The 21,037-nt window shown below is 47.1% G+C and overlaps 1 protein-coding gene across 7 annotated transcripts in view; it reads right to left on the reverse strand.

The window, feature by feature from the left end:
- Positions 1 to 21,037, reverse strand: part of MYOF (myoferlin) — a 187,010-nt gene that overhangs the window by 3,945 nt on the left and 162,028 nt on the right. For all 7 annotated transcript variants that reach the window (XM_066240064.1, XM_066240063.1, XM_066240062.1 and 4 more), the window contains 9 exons: positions 18,786 to 18,956; positions 17,902 to 18,050; positions 15,224 to 15,363; positions 12,933 to 13,021; positions 12,748 to 12,843; positions 8,171 to 8,312; positions 5,890 to 5,989; positions 2,108 to 2,298; positions 1 to 30 (listed from right to left, as the gene is read on the reverse strand). The exon at positions 1 to 30 is cut by the window's left edge and continues 80 nt beyond it. In XM_066240064.1, the coding sequence (XP_066096161.1) occupies positions 1 to 30; positions 2,108 to 2,298; positions 5,890 to 5,989; positions 8,171 to 8,312; positions 12,748 to 12,843; positions 12,933 to 13,021; positions 15,224 to 15,363; positions 17,902 to 18,050; positions 18,786 to 18,956 (1,108 nt within the window). The remainder of the gene's footprint in view (positions 31 to 2,107; positions 2,299 to 5,889; positions 5,990 to 8,170; positions 8,313 to 12,747; positions 12,844 to 12,932; positions 13,022 to 15,223; positions 15,364 to 17,901; positions 18,051 to 18,785; positions 18,957 to 21,037) is intronic.

Below are 21,037 nucleotides of genomic sequence, written 5' to 3' on the forward strand. Positions count from 1 at the left end.
AAGGATTTCCAACGTCATCTCCACTTTCCCCTTCAGTAAAGCAGAACAGGTTAAACACATGACATCATGTTTCATAAATATTTTCACTTCAACCCAAGGAGTATTCCCTAAGCAATGATTTTTATTCTTGTAAAACAATCCTGAGATTGCCTTAAATTTTCCTCCAGAGATTTCACCACATTTCCTCTTCCATGTGCTTCTCAACGGGCTCTTTGTGGGAACTCGAGAGGACAAATTGCTTCCCCTCCTTCCTGCTCCCTGCTTGTGCTCTCTCTGTATCCCCGTCACTCTTTCTCACATCCGTCTTCTAGCCTTCTCACGCGACTTCCTTTGTAACTTCACTCGGGCCCAGGTGAACCTGAGTACCGCTTACAGCGGTATCTAATACTTAGTAAGCATTAACTGTAGGCTCCCAGAGAGCCTATGTGCTGCGTGCTCAGCATGGACCCCGCGGGCAGAGCCGTGCCCGACACTTTGTGGGCACTCCATGCTCGTTAGCCGAATAATAAGTGAACGAGCAAGTGAATGAATAAATAGTGCCTCTCTAGGGTTTCTGAGTGACACGCTGGGCCCTGCTTAACCTTTCTTTATGGATAATCTCGCGTACTGCTCACAGCAACCCTAAAAAGCATGACCGGCTATTATCCTCAAGCGCAACACGAGGAAAACTGAGGCTGAAAGAGGCCTAGAGAACTGCCCGCTTGTACAGCCAGGCTTAACTAAAGCTGTAGCAGTCCCTCTAGAACCCTGAAAAGCCAGACTAAATCACCAACAATTTGAGAACCTTGACCCTGCCATTCACTTAGGGGGGGTGGGGCACTGATGACACCAATGTTGACGAGTCAGACAAAGCCAGTGTTGGGTCGGACCGTGGTGAGGCATTCCATCTCTCAAGCCTGGTTTTTGAATCTGTATAAAGGGGCTGATGTCAACTTGATGGGTTGTCGGAAGAACTAAATGAGATTATGTGCAAACTCGGCCACAGTGGCAGAAAGCAGCTAAGTGATTTCCTGGGCCAGCTTGGGGGGAGTGATGGACAGCAAAGGGCACAAGGAGACTGTGGGGTCATGAGAATGTTCTAGATCTTGATGATGGTGGTTTCACGAGTGTATACATGTGTCAAAACTCCTCAAATGGTGCACTAGAGTGGATGCAGTTCATTTATATAAATTATACCTCAAAATTGTTTTAAAAAACAAGATTATGAATGTAAGGCATTTAGCATGTTGTCTGGTTCATAATTGGTGATGTAAAATGTTAACTATTATTAATAATATGTAACGGATTAGGTAGTCTTTTGTGACATGGCGTGGTGACCTGCACTCCTGCTTCTGTATCAGAATGTATCTTGACTTGTTCAAACTTGCTTGTAAGTCATGGCTTTCTTGCTCAATGAATTTTAGCCCCACTTCTTCCTTTTTTTTTTTTTTAAATGAGAACAGCTCAAATTTGAAGTTCTCTTTTCTGTACTGAACTGTACTAGTAGCTCAGATACATAAGCCTTCTTGGTGAAGGAAGGTCCTAAAAAAATACCATGAAACTATTCTGGCTCCCAGTTTTTTGACCATTCCAACGCCTCCACCTTTCACTCAATCTGAGACCTATCCTCATGGACTTCTCTTGTGATCCCAGTACATCTCTTAAGAAAGAGCAAAACCGGCCCTGGCCAGTTGGCTCAGTGGTAGAGCATCGGCCTGGCGTGCAGGAGTCCCGGTTCGATCCCCAGCCAGGGCACACAGGAGAAGCGCCCATCTACTTCTCCACCCCTCCCCCTCTCCTTCCTCTCTGTCTCTCTCTTCCCCTCCCGCAGACAAGGCTCCACTGGAGCAAAGTTGGCCCGGGCCCTGGGGATGGCTCCATGGCCTCTGCCTCAGGTGCTAGAATGGCTCTGATTGCGGCAGAGCGATGCCCCAAGATGGGCAGAGCATCGCCCCCTGGTGGGTGTGCCAGGTGGATCCCAGTTGGGTGCATGAGGGAGTCTGTCTGACTGCCTCCCCGTTTCCAGCTTCAGAAAAATACAAAAAAAGAAAAAAAAAAAAGAAAGAAAGAAAGAGCAAAACCGAAGTGACCAAAGGCCTAAAGGGCCCCAGCCAGGAAATGATCATACAGCCATCACACGGGAGCCCTCTTTGTCCGCATAGCACGGCCACCATCCTTTCATGGACTTCTGTTCAAAGAGCGAGGCAGTTTTCACTTTAAGGGGGTTCATGGCTTTGAGGTCCGGAATCATGTCCAAATTGCATTTCTCTGATGATTTTGCTGGAATGATGGTGTGATGCAAATCAAGTTCCAGGAAACCTAGCCAGGGAAACATTAAATTCCAATAAGCTGCAAGTGGATCAGCCGTTGTTTACAAGAGAACAGAGTGCTCCTGACACAAGAGAGGCAGACAGTGATTCTGAACAGTTAATGAGTTATTTGAGAAAGGGACCCCGGTGGACACTTAAAGTTCTTTCCAGATAGGATGGATAGAGGGACAAGAAATACCGGTCCACCGCTCCGCACCTCAGGCGGGACTACACGGCTTATTTCTCAAAGACAGGAGCGTCAACAGAGTTCTTCACAAGCTCAAAATAACTAACCATCTATAGACAAAACTTCCACTGGACCTGGATTTGAAATGTGCTCATATTAGTTCTGAATTGCCCTGAACACGGTCATGTGGCTTTGGGAACAGACACTTGGTCCTTGAACATGGGACATTCCATGGAAGAGTCACGGACAAGTGTCTCCTAGCGTAACCTCAGACACAGGAGCTTGAGAAGGAACATAACAGCTCAACAGAAAATTCTCACCAGAACTAGGAAGCCCACATTAGGGCGCTTGGAGGAGCACATTTTCTCTTCTGGAACGTTGAGGCATTAAGCTCCAGTAGCATTTTAATTGTCTTTTGGGCTTGAAACCCCACCCCACCCCACCCCCAGCCTTTTCCTTAAGAAAATGATATACATGTTATGGGGTCGAGCCTATAGACTACTGAGACAAGAGCTGAGGGACAGCAAGGAGCAGGAGGGAGACTATGGCAGAGCAGCTGACCACCAGGCTGAGAAGCGGCCCTTCCTCCTGGAGTGGAGCCACAGTCCAGGATTACTCAGCCTCTTGTGGGCATGTCCCTGCTTTTTTCTCGGCTCGCCTTCGGCTGATAATGACAGTCATCTGTCCACTAGCCATTTTAAAATATATTTATTCTCTTTATTTGTTGTCAGACTATTTTGTTTAAATTCCAAGAGAAAACTCTTCATTATTCTGGAATTTACTGCCCAGACACTTTGTAAGTTAGCATTCTTGCACAATCAATTTGTTTGTTCAGCTCTTATTAGGCACCATATCAAAGCCACCGCTCACTGTGCTCTGAGGGGCGAAGGGACTAACAGTCACAGCCATTGGCCACCATGGGCTTTTCCCCCATTGGGAAAGATGTCCTGGAAGCAGAAGCATGAATTAGGGGCTATTGTAACTGTTGGTTAAGAGAAAATGAGGGCCCTGGCCGGTTGGCTCAGTGGTAGAGCGTCGGCCTGGCGTGCAGAAGTCCCAGGCTCGATTCCCGGCCAGGGCACACAGGAGAAGTGCCCATCTGCCTCTCCACCCCTCCGCCTCTCCTTCCTCTCTGTCTCTCTCTTGCCCTCCCGCAGCCAAGGTTCCATTGGAGCAAAGATGGCCCGGGCGCTGGGGATGGCTCCTTGGCCTCTGCCCCAGGTGCTAGAGTGGCTCTGGTTGCAACAGAGCGATGCCCCGGAGGGGCAGAGCATCGCCCCCTGGTGGGCGTGCCGGGTGGATCCTGGTCGGGCGCATGCGGGAGTTTGTCTGACTGTCTCTCCCCGTTTCCAGCTTCAGAAAAATACAACCCCCGCAAAAAAAAATAATAAAATAAAAAAAATTTTAAAAAAGAGAAAATGAGGTCTGAACTGGCAAGTGACAGAGGCCATGGAAATAAGAAGATACACGTGCAGGATAAAGCAGACCACTTGTTAGCGCTGAGTGGGGTGGGGTGGGGCGTGGGGAACAAGAGGAGCTACAGATGACTCCGGGTGCTTTCTCCAGGGTGGGCCGGGACAGTGGAAGGCTGTGAACAGCAGAACTTCATGAGGAGAGCAAGTATCAGGTCAGGAAGGAAGGCCGGTTTGACTTAGGTTATAATAAATTTGAGGGGTCAGCCAAACCTAAAGGTAAAATTTTCTGGTGGGGAATTAAAAACAATCAGCATAATAGAATTTTTAAAAATACAGTTGACATATAATACTGTCTAAAGTTAAGGAGTATGGCGTTTTGATTTGATACACTTATAATATTGCAATATGATTCCTCATAACAGCTTCTTATACATCAGGCACTGTGGGTGGTCAGGCTACACATCCTGGTTTAGGGCTCCTACCTTGCTGAGAGCTACACCTTCAACTGAGGTGACTGTGGGAAAATTGCTGAGGGGCCCTGGGGAAGAGCCCAAGACCCCAGGGAAGGCAAAGTCTGTATTTAAAGAGTGGGAGGACCCTGGCCGGTTGGCTCAGCGGTAGAGCGTCGGCCTGGCGTGCGGGGGACCCGGGTTCGATTCCTGGCCAGGGCACATAGGAGAAGCGCCCATTTGCTTCTCCCCCCCCCTTCCTCTCTGTCTCTCTCTTCCCCTCCCGTAGCCAAGGCTCCATTGGAGCAAAGATGGCCCGGGCACTGGGGATGGCTCCTTGGCCTCTGCCCCAGGCGCTAGAGTGGATCTGGTCGCGGCAGAGCGACGCCCCGGAGGGGCAGAGTATCACCCCCTGGTGGGCAGAGCGTCCGCCCCTGGTGGGCGTGCCAGGTGGATCCTGGTCGGGCGCATGCGGGAGTCTGTCTGACTGTCTCTCCCAGTTTCCAGCTTCAGAAAAATACAAAAAAAAAAAAAAAAAAATCAAAGAGTGGGAGGAGCCTGACCAGGCGGTGGGGCAGTGGATAGAGCATCGGACTGGGATGCAGAAGACCCAGGTTTGAGACCCCGAGGTTGCCAGCTTGAGCGTGGGCTCATCTGGTTTGAGCAAAAAAGTTCACCAGCTTGGACCCAAGGTCTCTGGCTCAAGCAAGGGGTTACTCGGTCTGCTGAAGGCCCGTGGTTAAGGTACATATGAGAAAGCAATCAATGAACAACTAACGTGTCGCAACAAAAAACTGATGATTGATGCTTCTCATCTCTCTCCACCGTTCCTTTCTGTCTGTCCCTATCTATGGCTCTCTCTGACTCTCTCTCTGTCTCTGTAAAAAAAAAAAAAGAAAAGAAAAGAAAAGAAAAGAAAAGAAAAGAAAAGAAAAGAAAAAGAGTGGGAGGAAGAAACAGAGCCGCCCATGAGACAGACCCAAGGCCTGGGAGAGAAAATCCCAACTGTGCAACTGGGTTGAGGGAGGTGCGGGTCAAAAAATGGAAAAGCCCAAGGTGTGTGTGTGTGTGGGGGGGGTTTACTTAACTAGTGCCTTTAACCACAAGGATGAACCTGGAGGAAATAACAATGGCTGGGGGGCGTTAGGGGGCCTCAGTAATGGTTGAGAGCAGAGTGGAGGAGGGGGAGCCGTGCTGAGGAGCTGAGGAGCTGAGGAGAGAGAACGCATGGTCTGGAAGTAAAGGCAGGGCGTGGCATCCTTTTGTGAAAATAGGATTTGAATCTTAACAGCAAGACAGAAGCTGGTTCAAGAGCCTCCAGAGGGGCCCTTGAGCCCACAGAAAGGGATGACATTCGCTGTACCCACTATTCAGAGGAACGGAGATAGTAGATGGGTAGGCCACACTGCCCAGAGGACAGCCAGGCAATGAGTGTGCCCTCACCTCCAATTACCCACAGTATTGGGGATTTAAATAATCCATTCCAAGTTTTGATTTCACTAATTTCAAGTACAATTTCCTAAAGAAAAGTCTCCAAGTATAAATCCTACCCAAGTAGTCATCCAGAGAAAACTTGTCATTATCCCATATCTGAACGATCAGTCTGGGTGGCACCCGAAATTCAGTCTGGTCAATACTCCAGAAATGCTCCTAAAATGACAAGAGAAGCAGACAAACCAAATTACACTGGTTATTGTATCCTGAAACCCTCCCCTTGGAAATGTCAGTATCAAGGCAGGGTGATTTTCCCCTCCTTCCAACCCCAACCTAAAACCCTCTCCCCTCAGCTCTACCATTCCACCCATGCCCAAGGAGGACGGTTGGGCTCCCCAGGACATCTCAAGGCCACCAGCTGGGTGACAAAAAGGATGCTCCTGGCAGTTTCCTAACAGAAGGTTTCCTGCCAGGCCCTATCGGTGTGACTTCCTGCTGCCACTCCTGGAGTTTGGTAGTGATTATATCTCCTCCCCCTTGAAGATCATTTTGACCTGTTTAGATTACCCTCCCAGAGGCAGGATGTCCTAGGCCAGCCCACAATACCACCTGCTGGGTGTTTCAGCCCACAGGTCTTCTGCCCACCCACACGCTGCCTGAGCACACTCCTTGCATGCGGGCACGGATCTCACTCTTTGAGCACTGCAGATTTAAAATGCCCTAGCATTTTTGGCTTTTAAAAAATATTGTTGGGTTTTACATGCTTTGGCCAACGAAGACCCAGATCCCTCATACTCTATGGTACGGAGGAAGGAGGAGTGTGTAGGGTCCTCCAAGTTCTCTCCGCTGGTCCTTGTGATATTAGCCACAAAATAACAACACCTGCACAGCCTAATTGCACCTAAGTTCCTCTGGCCTCAGAAGAAAGGGAAGTCCCCGAGGCTTCATGATTTGAAGGAAGATTCTTGGGTTGTTTCTTGTTTTTCAGATGACATTCCAGGAATGTTCCCCTTTGCAGGGCCCCTCTGTTGCCGTCTGGCCCCACCTGACTGTCCAGTGTGGGCTCGTGCTCCAAGTATCACTCAGGGCTGAGGGGATCTAGCTCCAGATGCGGGTAACTCGGAAAGGTAACTTAACCAAAGGCTCACCTGACCCAAAGCCCTCACCTTCCCCACCCCAATCTGCTTCACCATCTGAGAGTGTGCCTCCCACGACATCAGGTTGAGCTCCGTGTCTCCAGAAAGTGCCCTTGGAAAGCATTCATCTCACCGGGCACGGAAAGGGGCTCACTTCAGCATCAACACTGAGTAGAGCCCGCAGGGGGCAGGGACAGAGGCAGGTATATTTTAATCAGGTGTGGGTGTGGGGAGGAGAGGTGACCAGGAAGATTTAGGGGAAGTTTATAGAATGTGGGTGCAGAAATGGGAAGGGGGACCTAATAAAAGGCGCCTGTTATTATTGCCTGCCCAGGTTTTAGGTCCCATTTGGGGATGAAAGCACTCAGATTTTTCTTGGAGAGTCTCTTCCTCCAGTTCGTGCAATTTGGGAAGAACTGACTCCATCTTTTACTGCAGAGCCAGGCCGATCGGAGCTACGCCCCCAGGCAGCACTGGTTGGTTCAGGAACTAGCACGTGACTCCTAACTGGCAAACACAGTGAGGCCGGATCCCAGAAGATCTGGTGGGTGCAGTCGGGCCATTCTCTTTCTGCTGAGTTGCTGAGGGTGCAGGTTGAGAGCCGGGCCTCCACCAGGGAAGGAGGCCCACGGAAGAAGGCCGAGGAGAGGGGTGGAGAAGTGAGAGCAATTTCTAAAGACATTATTTCAACCTGGGACCCAGGCATTCCTGAAGTCAGCCAACCCTGGATTTTTTAATAACGTGAACCAACAAATCACTTTCTTGGTATAAGCCAGTTCGAGTTGAGTTTTGTAACTGAGAACCTTACAAATTAAGATCACCGGGGCCCTGAACCCTCATAAAAGTGCTTCTGAAGGAGGGGAATTTCACCTACTTGAATATTTTGCCTGTTTGGTTAACTAGTCGAACAGTTCTGCTTATCATGGAAGAAACTGGTTTTCTGGTGACATGAACATACAATTTGGGTTGAGGTATACATTGATACGGACCTCCATGTCCACCGTTCACCAGATCCACCTCCCCCCCAACATGTTAGAGCAAGAAAAGTTGTGTTCCATGTATTTCTAACTACACAAACAGCGATGATAGCTGTGTGACCCTGGGCAAGCATCTACACCTCTGTGCATCTCAGAGTGCCCATCTGTACCAAGGGGGAGCTGGACTCATGACGGCGGGGTGCTGAGCGGATCCAGCATTCTCGAGTGTCTGGTTAAGGCAGACCCATGACATTCACTTCCCACTGGCACATTTCAGAGCTTACTTTTTTAGCAACGATACAGAGTTGTTCAGCTGGGAGGTAGTCAAATGGGAAAACAAATCTCCAGTTAAAATTCCCTTCGCCATCCAAGGACCTGTAATGGACATCTGTTTTCTGTTTGTTTTCTTCATTGCCAGGAATCCAGCTGAAAAGCAGAGGCAAACAGACTTAGCTTCGTGTGACTGACAGGTAATCTAGCCGCAAAATTGTGCAGTGATTAGAGTGAAGGGCAGGAGAATTAATACACTTTTCTTGGGTAGCTTCCAGTTATCTATGGAGCTAGGGGCTGATTTATGAAGGGGAGGCGCTCTGCTGCATCCAACACAGGTTGTAGCCAAATAAAATATAATTCCTCTAAAACCAAAGCAGGAAACCCTTTAGACTTCAGTTAACAGGGATAAGGTGAAATTTTCTGGAAAATATCAACAACTTAGCTTCTATTTTGGGAATGCTGGCTATGCTTTTAGTCTTCCTAACTATAACTCATCAGTGTCTGTCATCGCTGCTGATAGGCTCAAGGAATATGAGTTAGTTCTAAATTTTAGCATTTCCTTTTCCATATTTTACATAAGCAAACAAAACAGGCACGACTCAATCTTACAGCTTCCTTTTTATTATTATTATTCTGAGATTCACTCTGATCATATTAATGAGACTAGTGAGGGAGATATGAGTTGTTATTTTTCATCTTTTGCCATTTGAAAAGTTTCCCTGACTTGTGCCTGGCACACAGCAGACACTAATTAAATACCTGTTGAAGGAATAAATGAATGAACATGCCTGGGAAGAAGTTGTTGTCACATTTGCCTGCTACTTGGCAAACTCCTGGTTTGGAAGCAAGGGGAACACTGGATTTTAGGCTGGTAAAGTGGTTGAGTGCATGGTTCTCAACGCTGGCTGCACATTAAAAATGCATTGGAATCAACTGGGGAGCTTTTGAAAACATTGATGCCTAGACCCCACAGACAGAGATTCTTGGTAGGAGACAGGCTGGCTGTGAGCCTGTGTGCCACTGACTCGCTGAGCTTCACCTCCCATTGGTAAAATGAGGCGAATGATATGTGCTCCCTTCACATGGTCAGCATGAGGATAGATCGCAACTTGGAAGGGTCAGAATGGGAAGGAAGAAATCCTTAACTCAAGTTTACAATTATCTTCTATGAACCAGGGACTTAGCATGCCTTATTTTATTCTTCCCAACTGTATGTCTCGCTGTATTTCTCAGATGAGGAAACTGAGGTTCAGAGAGGCCCTCTAACTTACACAAGCTCACAGAACCAGTAACAGACAGAATTAGGTATAACTGCCAGTCTGTCTGATTCCAAAGTCCAGGCTTGTTACTCTGCCTCAAAGGACCATGGGAACTAGAAAATGCTAACATTAAATCTGTTGTTAGTAGGTGGGATTAACATCACTTAACTACAGTAGTTTTACTTTTTGCTGGTCAGTTAATGGACTAGGTAACTCAGTGAAAAATTCCTTTTCACAGTTAACTTTTAAGCTTTTAAACTAATTCACTGAAAAGAGTGCACACTCTTGGCTAGGACCTCAGGGGCTTCATTATCTTTTTCTGTGTGTGTGTGTGTGACAGAGACAGAGAGAGGGACAGACAGGGACAGAGAGACAGGAAGGGAGAGAGATGAGAAGCATCAATTCTTCGTTGCGGCACCTTAGTTGTTCATTGATTGCTTTCTCAAATGTGCCTTGATGGGGAGGTGGGGGGCTACAGCAGACCAAGTGACCCCTTGCTCAAGCCGGTGACCTTGGGCTCAAGCTGGTGAGCTTTGCTCAAACCAGAAGAGCCCACACTCAAGCTGGTGACCTTGGGGCCTCGAACCTGGGTTCTCCACATCCCAGTCTGACGCTCTACCCACTACGCCACCGCCTGGTCAGGCAGGGCTTCACATCTTGACCCAGCCCCATCTTTGCCCCAAGTGTCATCCTCATCTTCCCCCTGACATTCATCCCCTGTAGTGAATCTTTTCACATTTAACTTTATGTATGAATATTTCACATTTTAATTTTAAAACAAGTTAACTACCCTACGTTTATGTATTTGTGCACACATATATATGACTTTGTATATAATGCCATATGTGGGTAGTTTAGGCATGTTATTTCTGCATTTTCTATCTTTTCACATACAGTTTTAGACTTAAAAAATTTTTTTTATTTATTCATTTTAGAGAGGAGGGGGGAGAGAGAGAGAGAGAGAGAGAGAGAGAGAGAGGGAAGGGGGAGGAGCAGGAAGCATCAACTCCCATATGTGCCTTGACCAGGCAAGCCAGGGTTTTGAACCTGTGACCTCAGTGTTTCCAGGTTAATGCTTTATCCACTGTGCCACCACAGGTCAGGCCAGTATTTAGATTTTATTTCCAAATATGACCTAGTGCTTTACGTTGTGCTTCTTTTTTTTAAATAGTTTTATTTAGACAATTAATTTTAACGAGGGGACATTGGTCAACTAGAGCACACAGATTTAGAGAAAACATCTCCAGATCATTTTGACATTTGATTATGTTGTATACCCATCACCCAAAGTCAAATTGTCCTCTGTCACCTTTCATTTGGTTTTCTTTATGCCCCTCCCCTCCCACCACCCTTTCCCTCTCCCACTTTCCCCTCCCCCTGGTAACCACTGCGCTCTTATCTATGTTAGTTTGTGCTTTATTCTTTCATTAGGGGAGTTTCCTTTCAGTCTAGTATTACTTGTGTTTGTTTCCCTGATTTGAAAAAAAAAAAATGTTTATGATAGTCAAATTAATTTGCATATATATAATTCGCTGAGATAAGTTTGCCATTGGGAATAGTAATGAGTTTGAAATGAGAAAAAATAATGAAGTTGATGAAACAGTCCAGGTTTATAGAGAACCTAAATGACAGTAATTACATGTTAAAGTTTTGACTGAAGGCCAGTTGGGATCAAAGTGAAACTTTGCTCTCACTTTATAAATATGTTCAGTTCAACAAGTCTTATCTTTTTACAGACCAAAGAAGCTAACGTAGTCTATGTGAAATACTAATAATACTAGCTAACACTCACATAGCATAACAGTTAATTTTATGTGTCAGTGTGACTAGCTATGGGGTGCCCAGATTAAATATTATTTTGGAGTGTTTCTGGATGAGATTAGAATTTGAATCAGTGGATTCAGTGAAGTAGATTTCCCTCCTCAGTGTGGGTGGGCAATGTAAGGAAGAAAGAGGAGGATTCATTCCTTTTTCTGCCTTATTGATTGAACTGAGCTATCTCATTTTTTCTTCCCCTGACCTGCAGGTGGCAGACTGTGGGACTCTCAGCCTCCATAATCATGTCAGCCAATTCCTCATTCTCTCTCTCTCTCTCTTTCTCTTTCTCTCTCTCTCTCTCTCTCTCTCTCTCTTCTCTCTCTCTCCCCCCACCCCTCTCTTTCTCTCCCCTTTTGTTCTGTTTCTCTGGAGAACCCTAACTAATACACATACTGTTCGTTATTTGCCAGGCACTATTCTAAATGCTTTGAGTAATATCCCCAAGTAGCGGATATTCACATGATCTCCATTCTACAGATGAGGAACAGTGAGCTTACAGCGAGTCCAGCTAGTAGGGGGACTACCAGGGTTTCAACCCAGTGAGTTAAACTCCAGAGTCTGGCTTCTTAATCACTATGCCATTCTGTGCTTGTCATCTATGACCAAGGCACAACATTAAATATTTATATGAACTACTTGAAACTGAATTATGCAAGTAACAGAATAATAAACAACTACGACTCTTTATAGGTTGGATGCAGACACTCAGTAAAGGTTAGTAGAATCAATGATTTTTTAAAATTCTGCTAAGGTTTCCTCTTTTCCATGGAGATTAGATGAAATCTTGGAAGATTTTTCATATTTCTAAAGCTGGTTATTCAAGGTACCAAGAATAATAAAAATGAACTGCGTGACTAAGAAGTCTCAGAAATAATAAATCTGCTTAATCATCTCAACAAACCCACTTTTTATAAAGAAATGAAGAAATATGTATCAGACCTGACTGGTGGTGGCACAGTGGATACAGTGTTGATCTGGGATCCTGAGGTCCCATTTTGAAACCCTGAAGTCACTGGCTTGAGCGCAGACTCACCAGCTTGAGCAGGGGATTATTGACATGACCCCATGATCACTGGCTTGAGTCAAAAGCTACTGATTTGAACCCAAGCTCACTGGCTTGAGCAAGGGATCACAAGCTCTGCTTGGGCTCCCCAGTCAAGGAATGTACAAGAAGCAATCAATGAACAGCTAAAGTTATGCATCTATGAGTTGATGCTTCTCCCTCTCTCCCCCCCTTCTTCCTGTCTCTCTCTCTGAAAAAAGATATGCATCAGTTCTTATAGTCTATAGATGCTTCTGCTTGTAAATAAGATTCATACAGGTTTCCCTTTCCTTCTGCTCTCTCTGCCTTTATTTCCCTGGAACTTCCTAGGTAGATTGTATCAGTGAGATAAAATACCTTCAAGTAATCAAGAACCTTACAGTGAACATCTTCAACAATGAAAACTAACGAAGGAACGAGTATGTTTCATTGCCTGAATTTGTCAAAGGTGCTTGCATGCTAACCTTACCCTTTGATATAGATGTCACTCATTTCCTCTCCTGTGATGCTTTTCTCGTCCAAGATAACGTCCTTGGTATTCCAGATGACTACACGTAGGTAGAATCTAGAAATGAGCACATTTTGAAGATACTTTTCCCTCTGATCCTGCACCCAGACCCCAGGCCAATGTAGCAGGGTCTCAAAATTACTTACTTCTTGGCTTTCCGGGGTGTGATATTGAAAGGAGGGCCTGGTGGCCCCAAAGTCTTGGGGAAAACATCCACCCACATCTGAAGTTTTCCCTAAGCCATTCAAAAATGAAAAGAGAAATAAAGTTATATTACAGGTGGTAGAGACTACAATTTTCATTCATATTTCCTAGGTGAAACTATTTCTTTGGGCCTGCTAATTTATTAGTCCATGTAGGTGACAAAAAAAAAAAAAAAAAAAAGTGGAAGAGCAAATCAAGGTGAATCTTATATATTCAGTGTCATTTAGACCACCCACTCCCTACCCACCTGGGAGTCCGCTGGCTGCACATCTTTACCTGTGTGTTAGGCCTCCCTGGTTAATAAAATGAGGGCCTCCCCACTGCTCACACAACCTCCAACACACACACACCTGCACACAAACAGTCACATACACACACTATACACCCCCTCTTACAACCACATAAAGGTGGGTCCCTTACTCTCAGAACAGTTCTCAAGCTGTCACTCTATTCAGCATCACATTGTCTACTTGATATCAGCCTTGGGTTCGTGACACGCAAGGGTTTTTTCACTTATCTCAAGACAGAAAATCAAAATAATGTAAAATGGTATTTAATTTTGTAAAAGAAAGACTTGCAACATAGCACTTCCAAAGCTGAGACTCAGACAATGACAAGAACATTCCTGTTCCCCAACATTGAGGACAGTGGCTCACTAGTGCCCACAGCCTAAGGAGGAAATCTGAAGGCAGCAGGAGGGTGAGCCTGGCTGACACGGGGGCCGCCATCTTGGCGAGGCCCCTCAGGTCTTTGACGGCCACAGGCCAGGCCCATCCATCTGACTGGAATGTTCTTCCAGACAGACGAAGAAGGCCATTAACAAACTATATCAACCATACAAACCAATTTAAATTCCCCAAACTGCTTTTGGAGGTTCTGTAGACTCTGCCTTCATGACAAAAACAGACTGGTCTTTAAGAAGGTTGCCAGGGAAACCACGAGATTGGCTTCCTATACATTGTGAGCAAAGTGAATTAACTGGAACTCTTGAAAAAGGATAATACTTTCTGTGATCCTGACTCTTCCAATTACTCTCTAGGGCTCGAGGTTCTACAATACATCAAGCTCACAGCAGAACATTAGGCATCCACGTGTCTCCTAAGACTCAGCCACAGCCTGTCCAATGCGGTAGGTAGAGGTGATGGGGGGGGGGGGGGGAGGCGAGAAGGTGTAGAAGGTTGGTGCTGGTGGATTCCCAAGGAGCAATCTTCCTTGCTTTGTAATTTCTTGAGATTTTATTCAGTTGAAGGTGGGAGGGAAGAGAGGAGGAGGAATGGATTCTTTGGGGGAGGAAGAATAATAAGAGAAGAAATGAAATGTGGAACAGAATAAAAGCAAGAAGTGAATTACAAAATAACGTAGTAAACCCACTTTTTAGAGATCAGCTTGCTCACAATTCTGCCTTCTGAGTCAGTAACATTTGCATCTATTAGATTATTATTTCTGAAAGCGGGATTTCCTAGCCACCTGCATCAGAACCCTCCGGGTACTTGTTAAAATGCAGACTCTCAGCCCCAGCCGGGCCCTATTGACCCCGAGTCTCTGCAGACACAGCCTGGGCATCTTCATTACAGCGAGCGTCGTCTTGGATTATTTTGTCGTTTGCCATGTCTCTCCTTGCTTCCCTGGAAACTGCTGCCCAGGTTCTGGATACTGACACCCCTCAGCACTCTCCACCTGTCCCTGTGACGAGCCGTCTTATGCCCTGTGGCCCGGCTTTTCCCCTGGCTCTTTGGTCTGATGGCACCGCCTCACCCACGCCAGGCCAAGCGCAGTTGCTTTCCCAGGCCCTGCCTCCTGGCTACAGCCGAGTGATCCAGTAGCGGACAACTGGGCCAAGGTGGGGCAACCTATCCTTTCCACATCTGGAAGTAGACGGGACTACATTATAACCCCCAAACTCAGAGGCTGTGGGCATTATTCTTACGCACGGGAAGGTGCCACAGGAACAGTGCAGACTAAGGAAACCTCAGAGAGAGAAACAGACGGGAAACAGGGAGAGGTCCTGCTCCGAGTTTGTTCTGAGTCATCGTCACTCTCCTGGCTGGATTTAGTGAGTTACCTGAAAATTCTTTCAATAAATACCCCTTTGGGATGAAGCTAATCTGAGTCTCATTTCTACTACCTGCATATCTAAAAGTATCCAAAAGAGAGAAAAGAGACGAGTCGTGTCAGCACCGCCTCTACATGAGGGGTTGGGTGGTGGATCTTCCGAGGCAGGGAGCCCCTTTACCTGGGAGATGTTGGGCTGGAAGGTGCTGTGCAAAGTCCTTGTTTCCACGTGCTCAGGGACCAGCCCCTGGGTCCTGAGGATGTGCAGAGAGAGGCGCTCATCAAGGGTGCCGAGGTGCTGGTGCAGGACTTTGTTGGCTTCTGGAATGGGAAGTGACATTGAATTAGGGATGAGCAGCCAGGAACAGTTTGGCCAGGTTGCCTGAGGGATCCTCAGCACTTTATCCCAGACTTTGCAAAGTGATCAGGCAGTGCCAGTGTCCAAACTTCGATATATGAAGGTGTCATTGATAGAAATAGCTCCTGACCCTGGCCGGTTGGCTCAGTGGTAGAGCGTCGGCCTGGCGTGCAGGAGTCCTGGGTTCAATTCCCGGCCAGGGCACACAGGAGAAGCGCCCATCTGCTTCTCTTCCCTCCCCTTCTCCTTCCTCTCTGTCTCTCTCTTCCCCTCCTGCAGCCAAGGCTCCATTGGAGCAAAGATGGCCCAGGCGCTGGGGATGGCTCCTTGGCCTCTGCCTCAGGCGCTAGAGTGGCTCTGGTCACAGCAGAGCAACGCCCCGGAGGGGCAGAGCATCGCCCCCTGGTGGGCGTGCCGAGTGGATCCTGGTCGGGTACATGCGGGAGTCTGTCTGACTGCCTCTCCGCTTCCAGCTTCAGAAAAAAAAAAAAAGAAAGAAAGAAATAGCTCCTGACCAGGGGCCTTGCCCCAACTGGACTCACCTCTGACTTGTAGGAATACTTGTTTTGAATTTATGAGAATAAACTTTGATTGTGTTAAGCCATTGAAATTTATAAGTTCCAACTGTCACAGCAGCTAGCATCACTGTGGCATTTAAAACATATTGCCGTAAATTTTCTGACACTCCTCCCCTTTGGGATGAAGCTAATCTGAGTCTCATTAGGGGCAGGGGTGTCTTTATCCTCTCTATGAGTCTGGAGACTGAAGAAAGGATGCCGTGTGACTTCCGAGGCTGGGCATAGCAAGCCACGTGGCTCCTGCCTGGTCCTCCTGGGGTGCTTGCTCTGGGGGATGCTGTCCACTGTGAAAAAAGCCTGGGGACCCAGAGACTGTCCTGTTAAAAAAACCTGAGTAGGTGCTCTGATCATGAGCCCCAGCTGAGCTCCTGGCCAAGGACCAGCACCAAGGGCCAGCCATGCCAGTGAGCCACCCTGGACTTCCAGCGCAGTCAACCCTTCGGATGGCTGCAGCCCCAGCTGACATCTGACAGCACTCAGCTGCAGGAGCAACTGAGTGAGAACCGCTGAGCCCTTCCTGAAATCCTGACCCGCAAAACTGGGTCCAAAACAAAATGGTTGTTTTCAGCTGCTAAGTTTTAGGGTAATTTGTCATGTAACAGTGGAAACTGGAACAGTTCTCATGGCTGATACAGCTTTGGGGGATTACTTTTTTGATTCTTTTGGGGAACGCTCATCCACGAGGCCATGTTGCCTGCCTGTTTTTTCCTAATCCCTTTTGCAAGTTCTCATGTTAAAAGCAGCCTCAACATTTCTTAAACATCTAATCATTCCTGATATTGACTAAGTCTTCTCCAAAAGGAAAGACAAAATGTATTTCTTACAACGTCAAGAATAAATGGATGGGGCCCTGGCTGGTTGGCTCAGCGGTAGAGCGTCGGCCTAGCGTGCGGAGGACCCGGGTTCAATTCCCGGCCAGGGCACACAGGAGAAGCACCCATTTGCTTCTCCACCCCTCTGCCGCGCTTTCCTCTCTGTCTCTCTCTTCCCCTCCCGCAGCCAAGGCTCCATTGGAGCAAAGATGGCCTGGGCGCTGGGGATGGCTCTGTGGCCTCTGCCTCAGGCGCTAGAGTGGCTCTGGTCGCAACATGGCGACGCCCAGGATGGGCAGAGCATCGCCCCCTGGTGGGCGTGCCGGGTGGATCCCGGTCGGGCGCATGCGGGAGTCTGTCTGACTGTCTCTCCCTGTTTCTAGCTTCAGAAAAATGAAGAAAAAAAAAAAAAAAGAATAAATGGATGGGGATCCAGGAGCACTTTCACTCCCATATGTCTTTGCTCAGCTTTCTTTGGATATCCTGTGAACCCTCAAGGCAAATCCCACTGCCACCCCCTCTGGGAAGCCCTCCTTCCTTACACAACACTGGATCATACTATAGCTCTTATGTTCTATTACATTAAGCTTATTTCAGTCTTTGTCACAGTGCAGCTAGTTGTTTGTGTCAGGGCAGACTGTATTATAAATTACTGCTTGAGAAAGAACAAAACCCAAAGCTTGCTCATGAGCCAGATGTGAACTTAGCAGATTCTCCTGACCAACCCCATGCATCCCTGAGCCTTCTCGGAGAAGGGCTGGAAGAATGATGAAGTAAACTTGGAAGAGAAATTTCTTGCGTTACCATCTGAGCACTTTGCATTACATGGAAATTAGTTAATCACTAGAACTTTGTGTTTAAAGTTCGAATGGCTATGACCTAAAAAGGTCAAGTGAAACATAAGACAGACAAGAAAATGTGTCCACTTTGACACTTGACATGACAGCAAAACTCTACATAATGGGGCTTTTGTTAGATAGTTGTGTGTAGAGTCCCCTGTGGTATAATTAGGGTACTGCTCTGCCGGAAACTCTCCCCAAAGCAAACACAGCAATAGAAATGGGTTGTTAAAGCTTTGTAACCAGCTTGCAATCCATGGCAACATGCTTACCAAATTCATCCAAACTGTAGTCTCGTCCTCCATATCTGATTCTACTCCCATCTTCGGAAAGGATGGGTGGTGGGAAGCCTTTGAATCTGGCTACGTTTTTAAGCAGTTGTGTTGGTCTCAGTTGATCTCGCCAGGCATTTACTCCAGAACTGGGAATGACACCCGCACCCGAGTTACTGCAGGGCACACAGATTCTTCTTGGAATCAGCCAACACACTCACACACTTATAGGGTGCCCCAGGTAGCGAGGAAGCCAAAGAATGTGCTCTACACTTCAGCTTTGCCTAGAAATCTGTTTCAAAGACCTAAAATCCACAATTATTTTGGGCTCAGCCAATTGATCCTCTTTCCCCTTCCATTTCCTCCTTTGTAAAAACGAGTTTAACTGAGATCACCATACTCACAATAGGATCTCATTAGGTACTGTGGAAAAGCACTCAGGTGAAGAGGGACAACACAACATTGATCAACTGGTAGTGGTGGTGGTGGTGGTGTGTGTGTGTGTGTGTGGGGCGTCGGGAATCCTTGTTTCCAAAGGGCAGAAAATTCCTGCCATCACACACTGCCTGCTCTCAGTCTCTGGCATCAAGAAGAGAGGTTAAGAAGGCAGCAAGGGGACCAGTTCTCTGATTTGCCATCCCCACAGAGCAACGCTCTACTATAGATAGGGGCCAGTGTTTTACACAGACTCCAGCGCCCCCTGGAGTTGAGTAATACTATGGCCCTGATTCTCCGGAAGATAATCATACCCTGAAAAACAGACGTATCTGACTCAGAGAGGCAGTGATACCACGAAGACAAGCATTGAGATTAAGAGCTGAAGCTTCCCCAGTGTTAATGCTAAATAGAGCAAACTGTCTACATTGATGGCCAAACCTACTTACACACAGTACTGCTCGGGTATGCCGCAGTGGGACCCAAACCGGGAAAGGAATCGGTTTTCCAGATCAATGATCGTTTCTCCAACTTTTTCATCCCGGGTAAAGGTGTCATAATCATAGACAGAAATTTTCAGATCTTTTTCTTGAGGTAAGTAGCAGCTCAGTTCATACATTCTAAATAGACAAATGCAAGGTCAGCCTTTCCATGATCCCAGCCAGTCATCTCACGGACACCAGGGCTCTGGGCAAGGACTCCCCGGGCAGCGCTATGCCCGTGGGAGGCGAATGTCCTGACTAGGATAACCAGGTGGGGGGGTAGTGGGCGGGGTACACGATAGGTGTTATGCATTCCTAGTAAGAGCGAGAGATTACACACTTGCTCATAGAAAATCATGGGCTTTAAATACCTAACTTGAAATCCCAGTTCTGCTGCTTACTAGCTGTGGGACCCTAGGCCAATTACTTAACTTCTCTGTGCTCAATTGTCTCATCTGTAAATTGGTGATAATAATTTATCACCTCCCATAAAGGTCAAGTGAAGAAATGTTTAGAAAGCATTTGACATGAGTGCTTTGCTCAAAACCCAAGGGTTATAATAATAACAATAATTGTAATATTATTAACATTATCTCAGCGACTTCTCTAGACCACAGACACCACATGGTCCCCAGACACCACAATACCAACACTGGAGTCTAAGGGACAGGTAATTTGTGTCCCTTGAGAAAAAGAATTCTTTGGTCAAATAAGATTGAGAACCACCCTTTTGGCATTACTCTGAGCAAACTCTAGGTTCTGACAAGTGCTGCAGTTATCTTTTTCTTTTTTTTTTTTAACCCTTTTTTTTATTTTTTATTTTTATTTATTTTTATTTTTTTTCTGTATTTTTCTGAAGCTGGAAATGGGGACAGTCAGACAGACTCCCGCATGCACCCGACCGGGATCCACCCGGCACGCCCACCAGGGGGTGATGCTCTGCCCCTCCAGGGGCATCGCTCTGTTGCAACCAGAGCTACTCTAGCGCCTGGGGCAGAGGCCAAGGAGCCATCCCCAGCGCCCGGGCCATCTTTGCTCCAATGGAGCCTTGGCTGCGGGAGGGGAAGAGAGAGACAGAGAGGAAGGAGGGGGGAAGGGGTGGAGAAGCAGATGGGCGCTTCTCCTGTGTGCCCTGGCCGGGAATCTAACCCGGGACTTCTGCACGCCAGGCCGACGCTCTACCACTGAGCCAACCGGCCAGGGCTGCAGTTATCTTTTTCAACCCAAATGTTGGTCAATAAGTTTGTAAATATGATACATATGTTTGCTCGCTTATAGTTTGTATTGAGTGTGGGAGAGAGGCTGGAAGCAGAGCGGGTGGTTATAGCCCTAAGGCTTAGTTTTAAGACTAAGCTTTTCCCCACACCCTTGACTGATTGCATGATGTGGGGTGGTGCACTCTCATGAGGAATCCCATTATGCCTCAGATAAGTGACTTTGTATCAGAGACTTCCCTATTTTGTATATAGGATTAAAGGTTCTGATTTCTACACTATAAAGTGGGGCAGAGCAGGAGCTTGCTCTCTTGGTTCTTGAGATTAGCATTAGAAGGATTACATTCTAAGAGGGCAGAGAAAGGCCATGTGGAGGAGGCCAGGAGAAACAGCTAAGATGGCAGAATGCTGAAGGAGAAGCCAGTTTGTGCAGAGTTTGTGCAGAGAGGAGATGGGGAACAGAGGTGAATAAGGCTAGTGAGCTGGAAACTTTTGATTCTAGGAAACTTGGATAAGTCAGTAGCTTTGTGAGCACCTAATGAATGGGTTCTGGAGCCCAGTGTGTGTTTTTACTTGCCTGCTGGGTGCAAGCTAGGATTAAAGGTAATGGCCCACCAGTTCTTGGCTCCGTTGTTTCATTACCGTCTGTCCGAATCTAATGCGAACCTGCATGGGCCAGGCGGCTGTGATGGTGGCCGGGGCTACTGGCCTTACACCAAGCATCTTGGTTCAATGAAGAAACACACCAATTAACATTTTATGGAAGATACTGACATTCCATTGAGTGTGAGCTGGCAGTGATGTGGTAGGAATATGCTGAACGATGGTTGAATTCCTGTCCTAGAGTGTCACTTAGAAGAAAGTCAGCCCCCGAGCCTGAAGCCAGGGACCACAGCCATCTCGGGGGTTGCAGAGCCCCACCTGGCTGGACGGGGGTAAGTCTGCACGCATGCCAGGCAGGAATCGGCTGAGCAGGGCCTGACAGCATCACTTCCTCGCTGGGTG

This window comes from Saccopteryx bilineata, chromosome 7 (assembly GCF_036850765.1).
Source record: "Saccopteryx bilineata isolate mSacBil1 chromosome 7, mSacBil1_pri_phased_curated, whole genome shotgun sequence".
NCBI lineage: Eukaryota > Metazoa > Chordata > Mammalia > Chiroptera > Emballonuridae > Saccopteryx > Saccopteryx bilineata.